Source organism: Diospyros lotus, chromosome 14 (assembly GCF_014633365.1).
Source record: "Diospyros lotus cultivar Yz01 chromosome 14, ASM1463336v1, whole genome shotgun sequence".
Lineage (NCBI taxonomy): Eukaryota > Viridiplantae > Streptophyta > Magnoliopsida > Ericales > Ebenaceae > Diospyros > Diospyros lotus.
Window position 1 is genome coordinate 12,120,866 of NC_068351.1, and position 25,112 is coordinate 12,145,977.

Genomic DNA, 25,112 nt, shown 5'->3' on the forward strand with positions numbered 1-25,112 from the left:
TCCCAGGGGTTCCCTTTAGGTACCGCAGAATTCTGTAGGTAGTTTCAAAATGTTGTAAACCAGGTGAGTGCATAAATTGACTCACAACACTTACAGCAAATGCTATGTCTGGTCGAGTATGGGATAAATAGATAAGTCTACCCACAAGTCTTTGATATTTCTCCCTTTCTACCACATTCTTGGCCTTAGCAGATTGAAGTTTTAAGTTGGGTTTAATGAGAGTTTCAACAACCTTACACCCAAGCATTCCTGTTTCATTGAGTAAATCCAGAATATACTTTCGTTGGTTGACGAAGATCCCCTCCTTAGATCTTGCAAATTCCATCCCAAGAAAATACTTTAGAGGACCCAAGTCCTTGATCTCGAACTCGTGAGCTAATCTCCTCTTAAGCTCTTCAATCTCTCCCTTGTCATCACTAGTCATTTTTATATCATCCACATAGACAATTAAGATTGCTTTCTTACCGTCGTCAGCGTGTTTGAAGAATAGTGTGTGGTTTGCTTGGCTCTGAATGTAACCATAGCTTTTTACCGCCTTTCCAAATCTTTCAAACCACGCTCTCGGAGACTGTTTTAAACTATAGAATGATTTTTTTAAACGACATACCTTGTTTGTACCGAGGCTCTTTTCAAACCTTGGTGGAAGATCCATAAACACTTCTTCTTCTAATTCACCATTTAGGAAAGCATTCTTAACATCAAATTGGTGGAGTGGCCAATCAAGATTCACTGCAAGGGAGAGGAGAATTCGAATGGAGTTTATTTTAGCTACTGGAGCAAATGTTTCTTGATAGTCGATGCCGTATGTCTGGGTGAAACCCTTAGCAACCAACCTTGTTTTGTATCTTTCAATGCTCCCATCTGCCTTACATTTTATAGTAAATACCCACTTACAATGTACTGTTGTCTTGCCTTTTGGTTTGTTCACAATCTCTCAAGTTCCATTTTTTCTAAGAGCACTCATTTCCTCCTGGACTGCTAACTTCCAATCTGGGTCACCAAGGGCATCCTGAATTGTTCTTGGGACATGCAGGTTAGAAATATTTGAAAGAAAGATCTTGTGATGATTGGACAATTTTTGGTATGACAGGTATTTAGCAATTGGGTGTTTGGTACAAGATCTCACTCCTTTCCTAATAGCAATAGGGACATCAAGATCAGACGAATCAAATGAAGAATAATCTGGAGGAGTGAGTTTAGAGTTACCATGAGAAGAAGAAGAACTATCGGAAAGCCCATCACTCGAAGACGTCGATTGTTCAATTGTTAGAGGAATATTCGGATTGATAGTATTCTTTAGGGTTTGTCTTCTAGTATAAAACTGAAGCTTCGGTTTTGGAATATTTTGATCCATTTGTGGTAATTCTCCCCCTGGTTCCAATCCCATCACGCTAGGCACCTGTGAACCAGACACACCCTGTTCCACAATATTTGGAACATTTATATCCTTGAGTTGTTTATCAGAGTGGAGGGGAGCACCAATCATGGTAGGACGAGGATCATAGAGTTTTAAGTAATTATCCTCCTCAACATTAGAATTCAAAAAATTATCTTCTTTCTCAATATGCTCCCCCTGAAGATGATTTTTGGGAAAGTAGGGTTGAGTTTCGAGGAAAGACACATCCATACTAATATAAGTTTTTTTGGTAATAGGATTAAAGCATTTGTACCCTTTTTTATTTGGTGCATAGCACAGAAAGACACATTTTTCAGCTGTGGGATCCAATTTGGAACGAAAGATTTGAGGAACATAAACAAAGCAAGTGCATCCAAAAACTTTTAAAGGTAACTCAGAATATATACGACAAAGAGGGAAGAGTTGTTTCAAAGAGTGTAAGGGAGTTTGAAACTGTAGAACACGAGTGGGCATACGATTGATGAGATAGGAAGCTGTTAAAATTGCATTACCCCAGAGGTATTTAGGGACATTCATAGAAAACATGATGGCCCTGGCAACCTTGAGTAGATGTCGATTTTTCCGTTCAGCAATACCATTTTGTTGGGGAGTTTCACGGCAAGTGGATTGATCTAAAATTCATTTTTCTTTTAAAAAAACTCCCAAAGATTTATTAAAATATTCAGTGCTATTATCAGATCGAAGAATACAGATTTTTGTGTTAAATTGAGCTTCAATCAGACAAAGTGGAGACCTTAGAAGGGCCCCAAACATCACTATGTATTAAATAGAATGGTTTTGAAGGACAATTGGGTTTTGAAAGAAATTTAACACGATGATCTTTGGATAAATGACAACTCTTGCATTGAAACATAGAAGGATCCACTCCTTTAAACAACGTAGGAAATAAATGTTTCAAGTAAGGAAAACTAGGATGGCCTAGCTTAAGATGCTATTGCATTATTTGATTAGAAACAGAAGTAGAACTAATACCACTCAGCCCGTGAGCTTTTTTATTACGCAAGACATCCCCATCCAAATATTAGAGCCCATTTATTTCTCTAGCACTGCCAATCGTCTTCCCCGAGTTCTGGGCTTGAAAAATGCATAGGAATAAAAAAAGATAACACGATAGTTAGAATCTTTGGAGAGTTTACTAACAGAAAGAAGATTGCAGGCAAGTTTAGGAACATGGAGTACTAATTGAAGATCAATATTGTCAGAAAGTTTAATGAGACCTTTACCTGCAATAGGTGAAAGACTACCATCAGCTATTCTTATTTTTTCACTACCAGAACAAGGAATATACGAGTTGAACAGATGCAATAAACCAATCATATGATCAGATGCTCCTGAATCAATGATCCATAGAACAGACTGAAAAGAGCTAGATAGGGCAAAAGAGTTTTTACCTGAATAGGCCAAAGAACAATTGGGTGTTACCAGGGGACATATTAGGCTTTAGCAATCGTAGAAGTTGATCAAGTTGCTCTTTGTTGAATGGTCCTGTATCAGCTTCATGAGTAGTAGGTTGGGATCGCTTTGATCTGGACTTCCAATTGGCTGGCTTGCCATGAAGCACTCAACAGGTCTCCCGAGTATGGCGTGGTTTATTGCAATGATCACACCAAACACGAGATTTTTCTTCTACCTTTCGTTGACTCGCAATATGCCGCCCACCAGCATTAGCATCAGCAGTGACGAGCGCCATATTTTCAGATAACCCACTTTCTCCACTCTTTTTCTTGCCCAACATAACCAGTCTTCGGCTTTTTTCACGCCGAACTTTAGAGAAGGCTTCACTAAGAGACGGGAGTGAATTTCTACCGACGATCCTCCCTTAGACTTCATCATACTCAACATTGAGTCCAGCGAGAAACTTAAATACCCGATTAGCATTGACCATTTTCTGATAATATTTGCAATCTTCTGTGTTTTTCTACTCATATGTATTGAAGAGATCAAAGTCCTGCCAAATGCGCTTTAAAGAATTAAAATATATGGTGACAGTATCACTACCTTGTAGAATCTCACCAAGTTTCAAGTTGAGCTCGTAGATTTGGGATTGATTCCCCAAATCGGAATACATGGCAGTGACTTCATCCCATAGTTCTTTTTTTGTAGAGAAGCACATATAATTCGAACTTATCTCTTCCTCCATGGAGTTAACAAGCCACGTCATCACCATCAAATTCTCGGCATCCCAAGTGTCATACAACGGGTCTTTACTGTCTGGGGCTAATGTGGCGCCAGTCAAATAGCCAATCTTTCCCCGACCTCGAATGTACATACGAACAGATTGCGACCAACGCAGGAAATTGGTACCATTGAGGTGAATGGTCGTAATCTATACTGAATGTGAGTTGGAGGAGTTCCAGGGAACGCGAAACTAGTCTTGAGAAGACTGCGATTGCTGGGTCGGAGTGACTGAAGATGCAGAGTCAGTCATGATGGTTGAATAAACGGATCAGGGCAGCAGAAGTAAGGACCCACTAGCAGTTGAATTTGGATTTGTACAGATCTGGACACCCTAGCAGAGACCCACGGATCTGGATACTTGGATCTGGGTACTCAGTTGCCCAATCTGAACAATAAAGGTCCAGCACAAACAACAACACAAACGGCACGAGCGAAGTAGGAACGAAGCAGCAAGAACGAAAAAGGCGGCTCTGGTGTGTGATGCAGAGCCGACCTTCGTGACAGCAATAGGTGTGATCGTCCGATGCGTGATGGGGAAGCAGCACGAACGACGGGTAGGGGCGGCTCTGGTGAGCGATGCAACGTTGATCTTCGCAACCAAGGACCGCGACAGGTGCGACTGATGAAAGCTGACCTTCGCTAGAGGCTAGGGGTTCGTGATCGTTCCAGAGGTGGGAACCCTACTGGAGAACAACGACGCTTGAAGATGCAGTAGTGATCGGGATGGCCGGATCTCAGAGGCAGCGGCCGATGTAAGGGCGGCGACAGTCGGATGATGGCCAGTGAAGGACGACAGCGTTTTTAGGGTATAGCAGAGGAAATGAGGAAATTAGGGTTTCACAATTGAATGGCTGTGATTTAATCCTAATTTTAGCTCTGATACCATCTAAACAAGATTGAGAAAATATAATTCTCTATTTCTTGAAAATAATACAATGATTTCCCTTTTCTCTTTATAGAGGAAGAGAATAATACAAAAGGAAAATAATAAAAAAGAAAATAGGAATATACATAGAATCTAAGATATACAAATAATATTCTATATCCAAGAAATACTTCTATTTCTACAATATTCGAATATGGGAAAGTGCATTCGGATGGTTTATGGCCTATTTGGATATGTTGGAGGAGCATTGAGTGATATCCGGATGGTTGGAGGCATATTCGGATGTCTCTGGGAGTTTTTGAGAGTGATATTCGGATATTGGGTGATACATCCGGATGTTAGAAGTCAAGTATGTGAGTGATATCCGGATGCTACAGTAGCGCATTCGGATGGATATTCGGATATGGGCTAAGTCATTCGGATGCACCATGTTTCAGAAATTCAGTTTCGACGAGGTTTCGTATTTTGGGCATAACTTTCTCGTTTGAACTTTGATCGAGATGATTCAAGATTATATGGAAAGCCAAGAAAAATATCTACAACTTTTGTGTTTTGAGTTTTTAGAGATTCGGGCTTAATGGAGGTCGAAATTGGGCTTGAAGTTTGCCGCTATTGCTATACATTCGAATGTGAATATACAGTTCGACAACGTTTTGTATTCCGGGCATATCTCTTTCGTCTGAACTCTGATTGAGATGATTCAAGATGATATGGAAAGGCAAGAAAAAGATTTACAACTTTCGTGTTTTGAGTTTTAAGAGATTCTGGATTCATTAAGGTCAAAATTGGGTTTGAAGTTGCTGTTATGGTGATCTATCCGGATATGGCTATCTTTGGAGGGTAGCATTCGGATGGGTTGATATATATATCCGGATGAGACACACACTCATCCAGATGTTACTCACATGGCTTCCCAAGAGTCATTCGAATAAGCCATTGCCTATTCGAATGATTGCAAAACGATTCTGCAACTCACTTACGAAGACAATGATTTATACATACATATATATATATATATATATATATATAACACAAGCAATACTTATGGCTACACCATTCCAAAAGAGATTGGGGAAAACAATCCCAATTGAAAATAATGAAAATTTGGGACAAACCAACGCTAGATTAGAAGGGAATATGTGACTGGGTGTATATATGTGTGTGTGTCTATATATATATATATAGAGAGAGAGAGAACAGTATATATATAGAACAGTATAAAACAACGCTAGATTAGCAGTCAGATTTGCCTATAAAAGGGCTATTGTAAGAGGAGGGGATTATTATGTGAAATGATATTGAATTCTTTCAATTTCCCTCTCATGAATTCTCTCTCCAATGCTCTCTGATTTCTCTCTCTCTTTTTGCTAATTTCTCTCCCTCTCTCTGTTCTTCTGCACCTCTCCCTCATTCCCGTCTATAATCTCCCTCCTGTCCAATTCTCCCTCAATCCAGTTCTATTATTGGTCTTAATTCACTCGGATCCTTCTGATTCCAATCCAAACCCTAAGTACACGATTCCTTTGACCTCTTTTAAATCATTTCCCTTTACATTGCTGCACGTTGACTCCAATCTTCTCCATAAGCTATTTGTTTGAACAAATCAGAATATTGTTTTCTAAAAGAAGCCTAATTATAAACCATTGAATGCTTGTCACTTAGACATCTTTCTTCAGGCAGACTCAGTCTAGCAACTGTCCAAATGATTCCTCAATTCTTCCCCTAATTCAGCCTAAAAAAGAGTTCTTTTCCATCTCGTCTGACCTCTTTAGGAAAAGCAGTAGCGAAGATCAGGAGGTAGGGAGGTTGTCCAACCTCTTTTCTATTGCTATATTTTCCCTTCCATTCTCATTTTGAAATGTTAAAGGATATCGTCCCAGATTTCTGTAGCTTAAAAGGAGCATCGAGGTAAACACCCAATATGAGCTGGAGCTGGTCAGAGAATCCACCCAAAGTCATGACAAGAATAATTTTTGCAATTAAAGGGCATCCCAAGAGCATGAGATTCCTCACCTTGTGAGGATCAGCAGAGGGTGGTATTTGTACGAGGCCTTTTCCTTCTTCCTATCTATTGTCTTGGTTTGGCCATGGGGTTGTAGTTTAAAATGCATGAAGTTCATTTTTGATGGATAAGATCTGTCTGCATGTACAGGTGTGGATGTGTACTTACTAAAGCTATTTCTTGGCATGGCTCCCTTAGGGGGCTCAGTGATATATTGTTCTCTTGACATATTTGCCTGCAATGTTTGAAGAATATTTTCCTATTAGTAATTGAAGATCTTACTACTATGCAATCACTAATGGGGCTTTTAGGAAGTCACTGAAGGTTCACATTTGAAATATTGTGAGGTGTGGATTATGGAGTAAATTCTATTTTCACTAACTAATTTTTTTTTTTTTTTCATTTTAAAATTTGTTAGTAGGATTGTTCATCTCTCTTATGTCATGTTATATAATTTTGGAGCTGCAATATAACATGGTTTTTCATTTCTGGATTTGAAAATTGTGATCTTTTCCAGTTAAGCAGTCCACGGTTCGAGAAGATTTGCAGGCTTATGCCCACAGCTGTTGGGGATTATTACCTGCCTTCTGTCGCCATCCAAATGATACTTACAAAAATATTGGATCTTTAACTAAACTTTTAATTACTTTCCTCACAAAGGACTCATTTATGCTTGAGAACATAGCTATTGCTTTGCAGGTAGGCATTAGATTTCTTGCATCAACAAATATATTACTTATTTACTTTATTCTTTTTCTTTATTTTACTTTATCTTTTTCTTTGTGATGCCCTTCTTTGAACTCAATTCTGTTATATTTTCTCTTAAATATCATTTCTTTCTCGGCAGGAACTTGTGAATGAAAATAAAAATGCACTTAGATCTGATGATGATGCTGTTTCCTGTGCTTCATTTACAAAGACCTCTGAAGTAAATGAATCTTCTATGAAGTTCGAAATGAAACTTGCTTATTCAAAGAAAATTGCAAGCAGAAACATGAGGGCTCTTGCTTCGTGCTCTGAGGAGTTGCTTCATGCTTTAGTAGACATCTTCTTTGCTTCACCTCCAGAAAAGCGCGCCTGTTTGAAGGTTTCACTTTATCCCTGATTGTATGCTTTGATATGGTAAACATATAACATTCTTGCTTGTGCTTGCAATGATTGAGCGCCAGGTTTTTCTAATCTTTGAGTTTGTCATTGGAATTTTATTTATTTATTATTATTTTTTTTTGGGGTGGGGGGTGGGGGGGGTTCTATTTCTTTTTTGTAGAGCTCTTGGTGTGCTGATTCTTGTGTCATGTGTCTTTTGTTGCTTTATTCTCTACGTGTCTTCCCTTATTTCCATGTGCATCTCCATCATATAATTATTAATATTCTTCTTAAACAGCTCTATGAGACATGAGTATGATATTTTCCTTGGTCATTCGTGTTTTTTAGTTTATTTTCCCCTTAAAATAAGTTAAAAAGTGTGCATTCTTTTCACTAGGTGTTTCCGCAAATGGACTTTATTTTCATTCACCAGTAACATAATCTTCTATCTACTGCAATTCTTCTTACGTGGCCTCTGCTAACTGTTCATCTTTTATATGTGAGCTAACAAGCATGGCAGGTCATCAAAGGGAACACACATGTACTTGACACCTTATGGACATGTGCAACAGGTGTTGGATGCAGAGTCTAGGATGCTGGTGAATACCGTTTGTCATGTTAGGGGGCTATAATGCAATTGTGAAAATGTTTTTTTGTTGATTACATCAAATAGGAAAAATATTGGGGGCCTTCACAGAAACTTTCTTTTCTGTGTTCTATTTTCTACTATTTTTCCTTATGTTTTTGCTGTTTTCATTTTTGAATTTTGATAGCATCTGATTTTTTTAATGTTAACAATGCTATATTGCATTTGCATTATATTTATGTAAGACTTTTATGTTTGTATGACTATATATATGTATGTATTGTATTTGCTCAGTGCTGTTTTTGACATTTCTTGAAGATTGTTCTATCTGTGCGGCTTATCAGTTTTTTCACGTTGTGCGGTTTATCATGTGTCTTTGTCCATGCTTCATAGTCTGTGAGCTTGTTTCAGAAACACTGTTGTAGACACTTCTTTTTAATTTCAGGATGCTATCAGATGCTTGGCATCCATCTCTGATTCTTCCGTCACCAGAAGGATTTTCACGTCATTCCTGGAAAGATTTCCACTCACAAATGATTTAGGTAAATTCGGAAAGCTGGAGAGTGATACCAAATTTTCAGCTGATCTAGAACAGGGCAACACTGCTAGCAGAAAGGACGCAAACAGGTTATGAGATTTTTATTTGTTCTCTACCCTCTGCCGAGTCTGCCCCCTTTTTGATGAATAAAGTGACTCCTGCTTAATTTTCTTCTTTATACTATTGGTTTGATCTTTATGAACTACATGGTGTTAATCTACTGAACTTATATCTGTACATTTGTAATATAAGAGGAGTTGTAACATTAACCTCTGGTGGGTTCCTTTGGCAGAGACAACTGGTCCTCCTGCCCCATTTGTGTAAATTTCAGCCTAATGTGTTGTAGGGCTGCAACTAAATACACATTTAAAATGTGGAAAACCACAATCAACAAGATCAAACAATGTTACAACAATGGTGGACAAATACAACGGATTAAAGAGCACTAATACCTTGTAAACTTGACGATCCATAATGTTAGAACTAAGGGTGCCTCTTTTTGTATACCAAAAAAATATAAGACACGAATGTTTTACAACTCTTATCTTATTTAGCATATCTAAATACACAATCATCAATTAACTTAAGGGCAAATTGACCATACACCCCCCTAAAATTTGGCTATTTGGCTCGGATACCCCTAAACTTTGGAATTTGCCCAATTAGTCCCTAAACTTTCTAAAATCAGCCATGACAACCCTTCCATTACTAATGACATTAAGTAAATTGACCTTACACCCTTTGAACTTTGGGTCTTTGGCCTAAATACTTTGTAATACTCCAAGAGTCCAGAGAGGGGTAGTATATATCGAGGATAAGTAAAGAAGAAAACAACACCAGCTGGATACCTTTTGAGTTGAATGTAGATAAAAAACTTCTGGGTTAAGCATTCTTGAACTGGGGAAGCTCAAGGATGGGTGACCCCTTGGGAAGTTCGAGTAGGCGCATCGGGGTAAGTTGTTCCGGTCATTTCTATCACTCGATAAGGGATGTTACAGGTGGTATCAGAGCAAATTTGGGTTATTTAGGTCAAGTTGTCCCTGTACACCTAGGTTGTTGGGTAGAGTTAGGTTGTTTTGGTATTGAGTTAATCTTTGAAGTTGTATTTTGTCTCTAAGTATTGTTTTCATGTAGGAAGCGTGAATACTCGTAGAGGGCGAGGACGACCACGCCGTGTGAACTGTGGGCAGGATACTCCCCCACCTGAGGTGCCTGGAGATGCTAGTGGGACGCGACCGTGGGGTACTCCGAAGATGCAAGATACCTTGGCAGGCATCTTGCGAGCAGTGGATGTATTAGCTACAACGTAGTTGAGGAATGTGCAACATGATCAGGAGCACCATAATCTGGGTTGAGCATCTCGCTTAGAGGCATCTAGTGCCGAGAGCAGCTCTGGGGGCACACTTCTCAAGAACTTCATGGCCCTACATCCACCTGAGTTCAGGGGAGGTGCGAATGCGGTAGAAGCAAAGAATTGATTATTGGAAATGGAGAAGCATATGCGACCTATGAATTGTATAGAAGGGTCAGAAGGTGCAGTTGGGAACCTTCCTTTTGAAGGGTGATGCTGGACACTGGTGGGAGACGACTAGGCAGCGGTTTGCAAAGCGAGTGCCATCGTGGGCTGAGTTCGAGACATTATTTCGCAAGACCTATATTCCTGAGTGAGTTCACGAGCAGAGGGTCTACGAGTTCATTGAACTGCAGTAGGGAAGTATGACGATGGCGCAATACGAGATTGAGTTTGTGGCCCTGGCATGATATGCTCCAGAGTTAGTCACACCAGAGTCCTATAAGGTTAGCAAGTTCGAGTGAGGTCTATGCCCTGAGATACGTCATGCCATGGCTGGAGTCTGAGCTGAAGATTTCCCTACAGTTGTGCGACGTGCCTATGCCATAGAGAAGAATATTCAAGAGGCCAAGAAGGAGCAGGTTGCCATGACAGGGAAGTCATTTAGGATACCCTAGTGTAACTTTCCTGGCAAACTAGCCTGATACGGAATCCTAGGCAGTAGTCCCGACTTGCACACAAGGCAGCGGGGTACCTCAAACGTTGTTCCAACAGTACCTCCGGGGAATTACAGCTGCACTATCAGGGTGACATCCCAATCCCATGCACAAGTATCAATATGCCAATAATATTATGCTATGTGAAAATCACGTTTATCGATGCAATAGGACATGAACAAATATGACAAAGATGATCATAAATCTTGTGAGTATCATGCATAATATAAGCAATCACACCAAGTATAAGATTTTAGAGTAAAACCACTCACCTTTTAACAATATTCAGATCACCTTAACAAATATGCATTGTCTTGATTTGTGTGCCAAGCCTAAAAAATCACAGAAACTCTCAAATCTTAAGCCACAAAGCACCTTGTCCATCATATTTATTTAAATAAATATCAACCCTATTTTTTTCATAATTTTTTTTTATTTTCTTCCTATTTTTCTCTCCGAAAAATCCAAGATAAATACCTACTCAAACATTTCTCCAAATATTTTTGCACCATAATTCCTAAAATAATTTTTTAAGAATATTAAAAAAAATCTAGAAAATACCTCAATGCCACGTGCCCTCATGCGTCTACCACGTGTGCTGCGAGTGAGGACTGGCGCGTGCACCTCACGTGCCGGTCGTCTTTTCCTACTCTGGCACACTGGCGATGCTAGTTCTCACTCTTGGCTTGCTCTACTCCTTCAGTCGATCAAGATGGTAGGTTTGGATGCTTGAAAAGATGGCCATAAGCGGTCCAACTGGAGGTTTAAACTCTCGGCTGATGCACCTACCTCGTTTTTCTGGTGACCCCTCGAAACCTCACCAAACCTATACGAAAGCTCTCCAAAACCTCCAGAAACACTCCTCAACCTTCAAGGAACAAAATTTCCTTATCCCTTGCTCTCGATTCAACCCAAAACAAGAGAAATTTGAGTTTTAATTTTGGGAAACCCTCAGCCCCTTCGCCCTCTATTTATAGCCAAACCAAGCCCTAAAATGTCCAATCTTGTCGAATCCTCAGTCATTAATGGCCTTACCTCCCTTAGATCAACCTAAAGTCGTGATTAGAGCTTTGAAAATGACCCCCCAAAACCTCGATTCTCCGGCCAAGGCAGCTGAATTTTCTTGAACAAACTGACGACAACGTGGCAGATTCTCTGCCTAAAGACTGTTCCCAAAGCATTCTTCCCTAGCCCTGACCCTCTGGAGCCCCCCTCGACCCCCCCCCCCCCCGATCGAAATCGGCGATGGGAGAGGCGGCCGACGGCTGACAGTGTTCACATTGCTAGTCTTTTTTGAAATTCCACTTTTGCTCCTCTAACTTTTGAAATTCCATTTCTGCCCTTTCCAAATAGCCCCTGAACTTTCCCTAAATTCCATTGAGACCCTCAAGTTGTAAAATTTCCATTTATACCCTGAAGATTTAGAAATTACGTCGTTCCGATCTCCCTCGGATAGTTTTAAGAAATTACACTTTGGCCCGAATAACCAATTGGACCTTAAATCCTTTCGTTTCAACCTGAAACCACTTAAGGGTTGTTCTTCACGATAATTTTGATTCCATTAAAGGTTTCGTTGATTTTTCAGAAGTCCCTTATGATAATTCGATTTTTTTAGCCTGAATCGAAGCTGTACCAAAAACTATCTCTGACCCTATTTCTTTCAACGCTAAAAATTATGCCTCGAGACGTTTGTCAGGGACATACCTATTTTCTCAGGTATCTAAGTTCCTGGTATTCCTTTCGGTTGATTCGGTCACTTTCTCAGGGTATTTTGATACCGATTTCTATGAAATTTCATTTTTCTTTCCAAATGCTTATTCCCAAAAGCAACCCAAAGTTTCTGGGTATTTCAATAAGGCTGAGGTGGGAAGGCTATCTTGGCCGGGCGGTGTGGCAGGGAAGTTCGTCTGGGGTGGAGCTTGGGCTGGTATAAACAGCTTGTGATTGAAATGATGGAAGAGCCTGAACGCTCTGTTGCCAGGACGCGACTCGTATTCAATGAGGGGAGCAACCTTCTTCGAGGTTCTAATAGCGTGTAACCTCGAGGCATTAGGCTCGGGAGATGGGACATCGTGGATAGGAGGGCGTCGCCTCATTACTTGAGTGTCAAATGTGCGACATGTGGCATAATCCTAGCAAATAGTTAGTGACGGGTGGCTCTTATCGGTATGATGCTTTGGATGTGGGCAATATAAAGGTAACCACCTATTTCCTCCTCTTACTTTCTGCTTGTTTGGTTTTTTGAATTCGTGCGCCCCCTTAGGGGGTAAGGAGTTATAACATCGAGTGTCACTTTACATGCATTTATAAATTTTGCGTAATTTCACTGCTTATGTATAATAAATGATTTCCAATTATTGATGTAACATCCTGCATCAAGCGATTGGAAGGACCGGAACAATTTACCCTGATGGGCCTACACAAACTTTTCAGGGGTCACCCATCCTTAAGCTTCCCCGGCTCAAACACGCTTAACCCGGGAGTTCTTTGCCTACATTCAATCCAAAATGTATCCAACTGATATTGTTTACTTCCTTACTTATCCTCGATATATACTACCCTTTTCTGGGCTGTAGGGGTATTACATTCTTCCCCCTTGAGCACATGACGTTCTCGTCATGCGACCTTACAACTAGTCCCAGCTCTCCCCCATCCAGTGTCCCTGGTCCAGTACCCCTAGCCTTAGGCTAGTGCACGGTCCCTAGTCCAGTACCCCCAGCCTTTGGCTAGTACACGGTCCCAACACATGGCTCGGGCCGGCTTTGATACCACCTGTACCATCCCGCATCAAGCGATAAGAAGGACCAGAACAACTTACTCTGATGCGCCTACTCGAACTTCTTAAGGGTCACCCATCCTTAAGTTTTCCCAGCTCAAACATGCTTAACCCAGGAGTTTTTTCCTTACATTCAATCCAAAATATATCTAGCTAGTGTTGTTTCCTTCTTTATTTATCCTCAATATATATTACTCTTCATTGGGCTCTCGGGGTATTACATTTAATAAGATGTGTATTTTACATACATTATATACACATAGATGTGGTTGAATACATATAACTGGTTTAATTTTATATCAATTGGGTATTATAGGCATGCAATTTTGATATATTTAATGGAATAACAATGCTATCCAGATTTGACAGCTTTTTTGCCCCTACTTTAAACATTCATCACATATTGTATATGTTGAATTTGGGGAGATTCAAATTGAAAAATGACCCCCTGTGAGTTTTCTATCATCTGGACTTGGAATGACATCATTCGGAGGCTCGTAGAAGTTTTTATGACATTTTTTATATACATGGGCAGATTTACGCGAGAATAGTGTTTTGGAGGATAGAAAAATGTTTTGGTATCCCAAATGTTACTGTCATGAGCTAATTTTTAAATGTGATGAACTTATAAGAGTTTTCTACACCCTGTGTAAATTTTATAATTTTTCAACATTGTTTCCTATTTCAAAATGATTTTTGAAATATTTTATTGCGTGCTGCCAGGAAAAAAAATCTATTTGTGGATTTGGAAAATATTCTGAGAGTCTTGTAATCTAAATCTTGATGTGAATTTAATTGAGAATGTAGCCCTATGAGTTATTTAGCCACCGAATTGAATTCACATGATTTTGTGCTAAGAACTTCAATTTATGCTTGCCTTGGTAAGGACTGACAGTTTGAATTCGTAAATTGGTATTGTTTCACTAGTAGGCTCCCTATTGCAAATATTTTCTTTATATCTTTGCATTTAATACTATTTATATATGTGTTATAATAAATTAACTTAAGGAAATATAGTAGTGAACTGGAGTCATGTTTAGAAGGTAAGGATTATTAAAATTTTTTAAATGAATGATAATGAACTAGGATTTTTTGGCACATTAACGTAGAGAAAGTATCTTTGAGTAGTGAGGAATTCGGGAGAGTGTGGACCTCTCGAAAGTCCACTTTCTTTTCATTTGCTTTATTTTCCAGTTGTAATTCTCTCCAATTTCAGTAAACCAAGATAGATTATCTTCCATAATCTATCAGTAAACTCTCTCTAATTTTCACCCCATGTTGAACGGTTAATGTGGAAACATTGTGCTTTGTGGTTGGCTTGCAGATATTTAATGCTAAATTTTTTAGTTACTTTCTGTCATTTCCTTACATACAATGAAAATGATTAAGCATGTATATGTATCATGTCATTGCATCAATGAGCACACATAGATTTCAATTTGAGAAAGTTAAATATTTTCAAATGAAAGGTGTGTAAAGGTGCAAATTTTCTTTCAAAGATATGTAACTCAAGTTTTAAAGGAAATGAGGTGAATGTCTATGCCATGAATGATATGAGTGGGAAATGGGGCGTGGGGGACCGGCACACCCGACCTATGAAGTAATGTGAATGTGAAAGTTGAAAGTGGAAAGAAATTTTTAATCGCTTTGCAGTACTACTGGTGGAATGAACCTGGTTCCAAATAAGAATTGCCTACTGTATTCTAATTGGCTAGATGACACGCCCTGTGAGCTCACGATAGTAATGAAATGTTTTGAGAAATTAAAGTAAATGAGGATACATTTTTCGAAATTTATTCAAACTTTGCATGTCACAAGCATATATCATGTGCATGGAGTTTACTTGCTGAGTTTTAGCTCACCCCTTTATTTTCCCCACATTTCAAGTGATGAGAGCTTGATGAATTGAGGAGATCGCTTGGAGGCAGACTCACCCAGTAACCCATGGCATAGGATTTTAGATTTGCACTTGTGGTTTGAGACACTTGTTCGTTATTCATTTATTTACCCATTCCTTTAATTGTTTAATTTTGAAATTTCGAATAAGATAGTTTTGGTTTAGTTGGATTTAAATCTTTCATTTGGATTGAGTTATTTATTTAATTGGTTAATATTTTTATTGTTGTGGATGCAGTGTCTCTCTATAGGTTGGCTAAGTCTAATTTATAGGAGAGACTTTGCCAAAATTTCTCTAAAATTTTATAAAAAAAGAATATAATAAATATATATATATATGTATGGTAAATATAGGAAGTAAAAAGAGATAAGTTGAAAACGAATTTATTTTATTTCCGCATGTTATGTAGCACCCCAAGTTTAGAAGTCCTAAACCTAGATGTGTTAACATTCACTTCACTTTAAACAAGGAAGGGCAAGTGTGTAGATTGAAGAAGGCATTATATGGACTTAAACAGTCTCCACGGGCATGGTTTAGGCGATTTTCTATAGCAATGTATAAAATGGGATACTAGCAAAGCCGAGGGGACCACACCCTCTTTATCAAACACACAAAAGATAAGGTAATTGCTCTATTAGTTTATGTTGATGACATTGTTGTGATAGGAAATGATGAAGCTGAGCAAGAAGGCTTGAAACAAAATTTTGCTAAGGAATTTGAGATTAAAGACCTTGGAAGACTAAAGTATTTCTTAGGCATTGAGGTGGCCTATTCTCAAAAGGGAATCTACCTATCTCAGCGTAAGTACACTCTTGACTTATTGACTGAGACTGGACTGCTAGGATGAAATGGAGCTCAAGTTCCAATAGATCCAAACATCACGCTACGAGAAAATTACTCTGGAGAAGCAATAGATAAATGGCAGTTCCAAAGGTTGGTAGAGAAATTGATATATCTCTCACATACTAGGTCGAACATAGCATTTGGAGTAAGCCTAGTAAGTCAATTCATGCATAGCCTAAATGAGGAACACATGTAAGCAATAAGGAAAATTCTTCATTATTTAAAAGCTACACCAGGCAAAGGCATTCTTTTTGCACCAAGAGCTATTCTAAAAGTTCAAGGGTACATGGATGCTGATTGTGGAGGCTCTTTAGTTGATAGATGTTCCACAACTGGGTACTGCATGTTCCTAGGAGAAAATTTGGTATCTTGGAGGAGTAAGAAACAAGGAGTAGTAGCACGGTCAAGTGCTGAGGCTGAATTCAGAGCTATGGCTCTTGGTGTGTGTGAACTCTTGTGGCTGAAAATTATCCTAGAAGATTTGAAGATTCAAATACAATATCCTCTTGAGCTTCTATTCGACAATCAATCAGCAATCAATGTTGCTCATAATTCGGTACAACACGACCGAACCAAACACATTGAGATTGACAAGTATTTCATTAAAGAAAAATCGGAATCTAGACTGCTGCAAATCTCTTATGTTTCAACTAATCAACAAGTGGCAGATCTTCTCACTAAAGGATTGCCTATTAGGAAATTTGAGGAACTAGTAAGCAAGCTAGGAATGGAAGACATCTACTCACCAGCTTGAGGGGGAATGTTAAAATATCCAAAGATAAACAGCAAGGAGGCAGCCGAGATCGAGATAGAGATATGTTGTTTTATAAGTTGTTTTTATTCTTTTATCTTTTGTATTTATTCTTATGTTTTATCTTCTTATTGTATTTAAATTGATGTAATGTAATCCTAAATAGAAGGAAAGTAATCTAGTCCTATAAAATAGGAATGTAATCTAGTCCTAAAATATAGGAGAATTCTTAGGAACCTCTTGTATAAATTTTATTATTGACATCAATAAAATTATAAGGAATACCGGTTCCTTTTTCCAACATTTTGTATTCTCAAGACGGATTTGTGCATTGTGGGCGGTCCATTTAATCTTGTGTGCTTGTCACACCACCATGATATTTATTTATAAGTTGAGCAGAGCATTTGCATTTGGTGTGTGTTTTACTAGTTGGGCGAGGGTTGGTGAGATGCTTGGCTTATGGGGGCTTTACATCCTGTCTGGTCTACTACGCCACCCTTTATTTGTTGTATCTGCACGAGTCATGGTGCCAATTTTGAGATACAGCTGTACGATGTCTAGATTTTAGAATCGAGTTATTTATGGACGCCTCGGCGTGCCCAGTTTTATCTTGGACACTCATGCGTGCCAGCGAGTGTGGTAACTCCCACTTGAGTGAGCTTCGGCTTGTAGTACAGGTACAATCTGCTTGCAGGGTAGTAGTAGGTTCGTTATAAGGACTTGGGTGCTAGTGTATTTCTTATTTGGACCCTAAGAACCTGTATGTGTGCATTGTTACTTATACAGTTGGTATCTGTTCTAGTTTATGATATTACATGGCATGTTATGCATGAGTTACGATTTGTTATGTACTTGAGATACAAGTTTACTCTTAGCACCTACTCTATCCGCCTTTCTTACTTATCCTCGATATATATTACCCTTTTCTAGGCTCTTGGGGTATACAACCTATAACATCCCGCATCGAATGATAGGAATGACTGAAACAACTTACCCTAATGAACTTTCTAGGGAGTCACCCATCCTTGAGCTTCCCCAGCTCAAGCACGCTTACCCTGAGAGTTCTTTACCTACATTCAGCTCAAAAGGTATCCATCTGGTGTTATTTTCTTCCTTACTTATCCTCGATATATACTACCCTTCTTTGGGCTCTTGGTATATTATATTCTCCTCCCCCCTTTAAGCACACGACGTCCTCGTCATGCGACCTTACAACTGGTCCCAGATCTTCTCCCTTTTGGGGGCTGTCATTCTAGAAGCCTGCCAGAAGCCACTCCTTGTACAGGCCCTCGAGCCCCGACGCCACTCCTTGCCCTCATCGGACTGCCTTTATCAAGGGTCGGCTCTGATACCACCTATAACATCCCGCATCAAGCGATAAAATGGACTGGAACAACTTATCTTGATGGTCCTACGTGAACTTCTCAGGGGGTCACCTATCGTTGAGCTTCCCCAACTCAAGCACGCTTAACTTGGGAGTTTTTTGCCTACATTCAGTCCAAAAAGTATCTAATTGGTGTTGTTTACTTCCTTATTTATCTTCGATATATACTACCCCTCTCTAGGCTCTTGGGGTATTACATACCTCTTGAATTTTTATTTTTTACCAAATTAGTTTTGGCCATTTTAGGAAAGTTTAAGGATCGATTTGGCAAAAAATAAAAGTTTAGGATGTGTCTGGGGTAAAGACCCAAAGTTCAAGTGTTGTATGGTCAATTTACTTAATGCCATTAGTAATGAAAGGGGTGTTGTGACTAATTTTGGATAGTTTAGGGATTGATTGGGTGAATTTTAAAGTTTAGGAGATGTCTAGGCCAAATGGCCAAAGTTTAAGGGGTATGCGGTCAATTTACCTTTAACATGATTCATAACTAAAATTTAAGAATTGAAAAAATTTATAAAATAATTTTTTGATGAAAAATAAGTAGTCTAAGTGCAATACCTTACACTAATTTTCATTTTAGGATTTTCATATGCATCGGGCATTTTGAATCCTTTTGGGATATATATATTATTCAATGATTTATAATTGGTAACACTATCATTTAATTGCCACTACCAAGGCACATATTTCTTCATAATCTGTACTTGGTTTTTTGCAAGAAACCTTATACTATATGTCTTGCTTTATATTGCACCATTTCGTTATTTTCATTATACTTAATAAATTCATATTTATATCCCATAGAAAAGATGTTTAAACTATAGGTTCAAACACTTTTGATTTGGATAATGAGTTCAATTCTATTTTTATTACTTTTTTTCATTTTGATCTATCAATTCTATGTTGACACTCACCAACAATTTTGGTTCAGGATGCTCATTACTTTTGATTGCATCTATTGCAATTGCATAAGCAAGTTTATCATCCATGATAATCTTATATCCATCCCATATATTTTCATAATTTATTGAGATCTCACAATTTTCAGGTACCTGTATATATTTTGGAGATAAAATCTTCAAGAGTATTGGCTTCTTGTTTTGTGCGCATGTTTTCTTCAAGAGTATGTAAATTAGATAAATTCTCTTTAGGAGTGTTTATATTTTGTTTGACTCTTTTCCGAGGAACTTAGTCTTTTGAACCAATAGGTCTAACATGTTTTTGGCATGTATGAGAATCATTTGCTACAATACTCTTTGATTATCTTTTAGGGATATCAAATTTTCCAAAACTTTATAGGTAGTATATGATTTTGTACTCTCTTTGTATCAAATTAATGTATTAGGCAATTAATTTGTAACACTTTGCAAATAAATAATCTTTTGAACTTCTATGTGGATTGAAATTAAATAAAATAGAAATAGTCCAATTGATTTCACATACATTATTTTCAGTTGTTGCTTTTCTACCCTGGATTTTCTACCCTGGATGGTGGAAAGATTCTCATCGAAGTGACAATCAAAAAATATTTCCTATCAAAAGCTTGAGATATCTAATAATAGACCAAAAAAAAAAAAAAAAAAAACAATTAAGCCAATATAAACTTCATATCAGTATTTGAAACCCATCTTGGTATGTTGTGAGGGTACAAGGTGTTCAATATCAATATCAATTAACATGCAATAATTATCAAAAAAAATTTATAAGTAAATTCATTAGCATTATCAAGATGAGCTGTCTTAATTGGATAATCTAGGAATTGTGCCCTCAAATGAACTAGTTGAGCACAGAGTCTAGCAAATGCAATATTGAATGTGGATAATAAAAAAGCATGTGACCACCTAGCAGATCCATCAATTTGTAACATGAAGTAATGAATAGACCACATGATGGATGAATAGATCCACATATCTCCATGTATGAGTTTTAAAAAAACTTGGAGATTAATGACCAACCTTTAAAGGTGTAAGCCAATTTGCCTTGTGAACAAGCAGCACATGTATGATCGTTTGATACTGCAATCTTCTTGTTATGTAATGAATATCTAGGTATATTTTCAATAATTCAACGCATCTTTATAAACCTTGGATGTCCCAAATGATCATGCCAAAGATTAAAACATTTGACTCATTTCTATAATTTAATCCCAAAGGAAAAATTAAGTCTTTCAAATATATGCTTTTGGCCTGAGATAATAGAAGTAATATATAAACGTTATTTATTTGACTGTAATCCTTTCTCAATATGATATCCATTTATATGGATATCTTTATAACCGAGTAAATTGCATTTTGATTTTGAAGAATATAGGCATTTTCAGTGTATAGTTTTGTACCTTTTAGTAACATTATATGTGCTCTTTCAGAGCCCTTAATTACATCTGAAGTACCTGAAATTGTATAGAGTTAGCTCCTGGTAATGTTAATAGCACAAAAATTTTCTTCTTTTGAAGAATTGACGTGTTATTAATCTATTCATTAAGCACACATCTTTGCCATTCATTTTAGGATCAACTAATGCATTTGTGCAATCTCTAACTTTGAGAACATATATCAAAATTTACATTCTTGGAACTAAAAATTAATCTTTCACAACACTAGGTAAAGATCTCTAGGTGCTTGATTGTACAATAGGTACGCAAGCAAAGCCCTTTTCATACCACATCTATAATAGATATCTTCATGATTCCTTTGAGATTTCTGTAGGAAGTTGTTTTCTTCTCCATTTCTCTTTTCAGAGTTTTTCCACTTCTAGTGGTTTTATGTGGTACTTCTGGATATATCCTCCATGGATTTCTTGACAATTTCTATCATACACATGCCTCTAACTATATTCATGACCTGCGATTACTTTCATGTTTTTGGTCATAATTTGTAGTTGCATTCGCTTTAGGGAATGACATAATTAGTAGGAGATGTGATTTTTTTAACAAAAGCTCATCTCTTATTTAGCTACAAGAGACTATATCAGTTTGGTTATTTTTAAATTTTCACTTTCGATATTTGCTACTACAGAAACACTTTTGAAGCACGTGGAGCATGTTTTCCCTAACATATCTTAGTTAATAGTTTTCTTTTCACGTAATTGTAATTGTGAACTGATTCTGGATAAAGCATAATTAAACTCACCATTAGTTTTGAAATCTTGCAACTTCAAGTGCTTTATTTTGAGCTTTTGGATTAACACCAATTTTAAAAACATTTCCACAAAATATGTGGCTCCTCTAACCTCGTGAGGCATTCAATTTTGAATTATTCATGAAGGGGAAGAAAAATCATACCTTTTGTGTCATTCAGCAGGGATGTTTGATTACCTTTCATTTTCTTTATTAGCATTGTATTATAGAAGTCGTTCTCCATAACTTATCACTATTAAGTTTTATCATAAGAATGCCATACGCATACGGCTCTTCAGGAACCATCAAGCATTAAGTTGAGATATAAATAGCCCTTCTAGAGCTAACTAGAGTTAATATTCAGGATTTTTCCAAATTATAATAGTGCTATAACCATATAGTTCTTCATGAACTATTAGATCATCAATTGTTTAGTTTTGATATAAATAGCTCTTGTAGAACTAATCAAGATTATCTAAAATATAGTAGTCATACAACCTTATAGTTCTGTTAGGCCTCCGGTACTGCAGACATACCAAAGGCGCTACAAGAATCAAAGGAATGTTGGTGACACAGCTGGATGGCGTAACAGCCAGCATGTGCATAACCAAATACGGTTATGGAGGAGGGATAACAACCTATAAAAGGGGATTAGAAGAGAGAGAAAGGTGTGAAGAATTTGGAGTTTTCTTGCAGGAGAGACCTGGGCCTCTCGAATGCCCAATCTTGTTGCTTGTCTACATTTTTTGCCTTGTAATTTGGAGTTGAAATACAGCAGAAACTAGCCTACTTCATTGGAATCCTATCTATTGTGTTGAATCTCATCAAGTTCTTCAAGAACTATTAGCCAATAAACCATATTATTTTTAGGCAATCAGCTATATCATCAACCATATAAGGCAATCGAAATCAAACGGGAGATATGATTAGAATTAATCTTCAGAATTATCTAACATATAATAATACAATATATAGTTCTTGAGGAACTATTAGATAATCAAACAGTTCTTTCGGAACTTATTAGGATCATTCTTTCAGATTACCCAACATCAATCAGTTTTTCCATAACTGATTAGGATTAATCTTCAAGATTAACGAATATATAATAATAATACAAATATACCATTTTCCAGGAACTATGTGGAAATCAAATAGTTTTTCTATAACTGATTTGGTTTTAATCTTCAGGATTATTGAAAATATAAAAAAAAATATATTGTTCTTCAATAACTATTGTTAGTAATCAAACAGTTTTTACAGAACTGATTAGGATCAATCTTCAAAATTAATCAAAATTTGGTAGTAACGAAATATATAGTTCTTCAGGATCTATTGAGTAATCAAGCAATTATTAAGAACCAATTAGGATTAGTCTTCAGGATTAATCAACATCTAATAATGCAAATGTATAGTTCTTCTAGAACTTATTATTAAGTAATCAAGCAGTTCTATCAAAAGTGACCAGGATTATCAACATATAATAATAAAAATTATAGTTCTTCAGGAACTGTTTTATCATTTAACATGGATGCTAAGATTGATCTTCAAGCAGTTCTATCAAAAGTGACCAGGATTATCTACATATAATAATAAAAATTGTAGTTCTTCAGGATCTGTTTTATCATTTAACATGTATGCCAAGATTGATCTTCATGGTCATCCATCATAAATAACTTCAAGCATTTAAATCATACATACCTTGATTGAAGAACAGAAAATAATTTTTATACTCCAATTTGGTAGAGAATTGTGTTGATAACGCATTGTAAAATTTGAATAAAATAAAACAAGAGAATGAAGGCAAAAGAGAACTTTTTTGTATATAGAATACTTGATCTTTTGAATGATACAAAATGAGTGACAGGGTAGCTCAATTATAATGGTTCATGTCTCCTCAATGGACTGTTAGGATTAATAATGATCCTGTGATTACATTCAAGATTACCCTTTTGAGTGGTTATCCATTATGATAATTATTCTCAACAAATATCTTATACTATTATGTATTCTTCTATATAATTATAATATTCTTATAATTATGTTTATATAAATGTTATTATAATGCTATCTTTTTAACACTTAACATGATAACAATCATGAAATATGTAATAATCACCATGTAATATTGTCATTTCCATTCCATGGCTAAATAATGGTTATTGTAGTACTATATTTAAATCCTTTTGTTAAAATAATATCTTAATTATAAATATAAAATATATTATCGTAATTATATAAACCTTATTTTATAATTGTATGATTTGTACGCTATTATGTGTTTTGTATATTATCATAGTATTTTTTTCAATATTATATGTAAATTTAATATAATATATGTATCTAATTAATATCATATACATACAATAATGTAATAATACTATATGTAGATCTATATATAGAGCTGTATATATAATTATGTACGTGGAGGATTCTTTGGTCAACAATGGCTTTAATTATGGGGATATTATATGAGAAATTTGTCCATTATCTCAATGGTTTTTTTATCTTTGGAGACTGCTTCTGATCTTCCTATGGGCTATAAATTCCATATGTGAAGGACATGGGATTTGTTTGGAAATGGCATCTTGCCTTACCAAACATGGTATAAAAAAGTTAACATGGGATAACTTGTCCTTATTCCTCCGTTTCTCGTGAAACAAAGATGCCTAATGAATAAGGATGTAAAAGTTTATTATAGTAAGGTGATGGTAAAAGATAACATGCCGTTCTAATTATAGTTGTAGATATAAGATCTCTGAGTAGACAACCTAAAAGATTCTATCCATAGGCCTTCTGCTCATGATATGGGGCTAGAGAGGTTGGTGACATAGCTAGTGTCTGCAAATTTAGCAATCTCCTAATTACATTATTGCCAGTCTCCCATTTATATTTGTCAATTGAGGAAATGATATATGAGTGATATGATTTTCTTTTACCAAGAATAACGTAACAAATTTCCTTTCGGATTTGTACTCTTGTGGATATCTTGAAGAGTTAGTAATTTCTACTGTCAATCTTATCATGAATTAAAAATATAGTCTTTTTTGTAACCTCTAATTTGATACAGGTGGCTGACAGTCGAACTAGCTTCTTGTCTTCTTGAAGGGGCAAGTGAGGATCTCGTTTCTTCAATTTTTGACTTAGTTAAACAAACTTTGCAGGTATATTGATGATTTAAAGACAAAGCTTTGTCTGATATTAGTAACTAATGTATTTGGTAGAGTTGGTAAATCTGGGACATGATCTTCTCTGTTTTCTGGTATTTAGGAAAGTGAGAAGATTGGTCAGACTGAAGCATACCACACCTTGAGCAGAATTTTAGAGGTTTGTTTTTAGAATTTGCTACTTCTAACCATGAATCTTGTGTAATAAAAAACTCATCGTTTGTGATTTACTATGGTGCAGGAACATTCTTGGTTTTGTTTTCCACATGTCAGTGAGCTGGTGGATTTTCTCATTGGTTTGAAATCTCCAGCTAACATAGCAATGCTTAGAAGTCGACTTGCTTGCTTCCAGATATTGTTGGCTCACACAGTAGAGGTTAATATTTTCTTTGTTTATTTACAGAAAAAAAATATTTTCTTTGTTATAAATACTTGTATAAGAAACAAATCTTTTGTTATAATTAGTTGGAAAACTAAATAGA

At 36.8% G+C, this 25,112-nt stretch overlaps 1 protein-coding gene across 3 annotated transcripts in view; it reads left to right on the forward strand.

The window, feature by feature from the left end:
• LOC127789963 (uncharacterized) overlaps positions 1-25,112 on the forward strand; it is an 82,491-nt gene that overhangs the window by 41,431 nt on the left and 15,948 nt on the right. For all 3 annotated transcript variants that reach the window (XM_052319089.1, XM_052319090.1, XM_052319091.1), the window contains 6 exons: positions 7,001-7,182; positions 7,331-7,570; positions 8,601-8,782; positions 24,534-24,627; positions 24,734-24,790; positions 24,872-25,006. In XM_052319089.1, the coding sequence (XP_052175049.1) occupies positions 7,001-7,182; positions 7,331-7,570; positions 8,601-8,782; positions 24,534-24,627; positions 24,734-24,790; positions 24,872-25,006 (890 nt within the window). The remainder of the gene's footprint in view (positions 1-7,000; positions 7,183-7,330; positions 7,571-8,600; positions 8,783-24,533; positions 24,628-24,733; positions 24,791-24,871; positions 25,007-25,112) is intronic.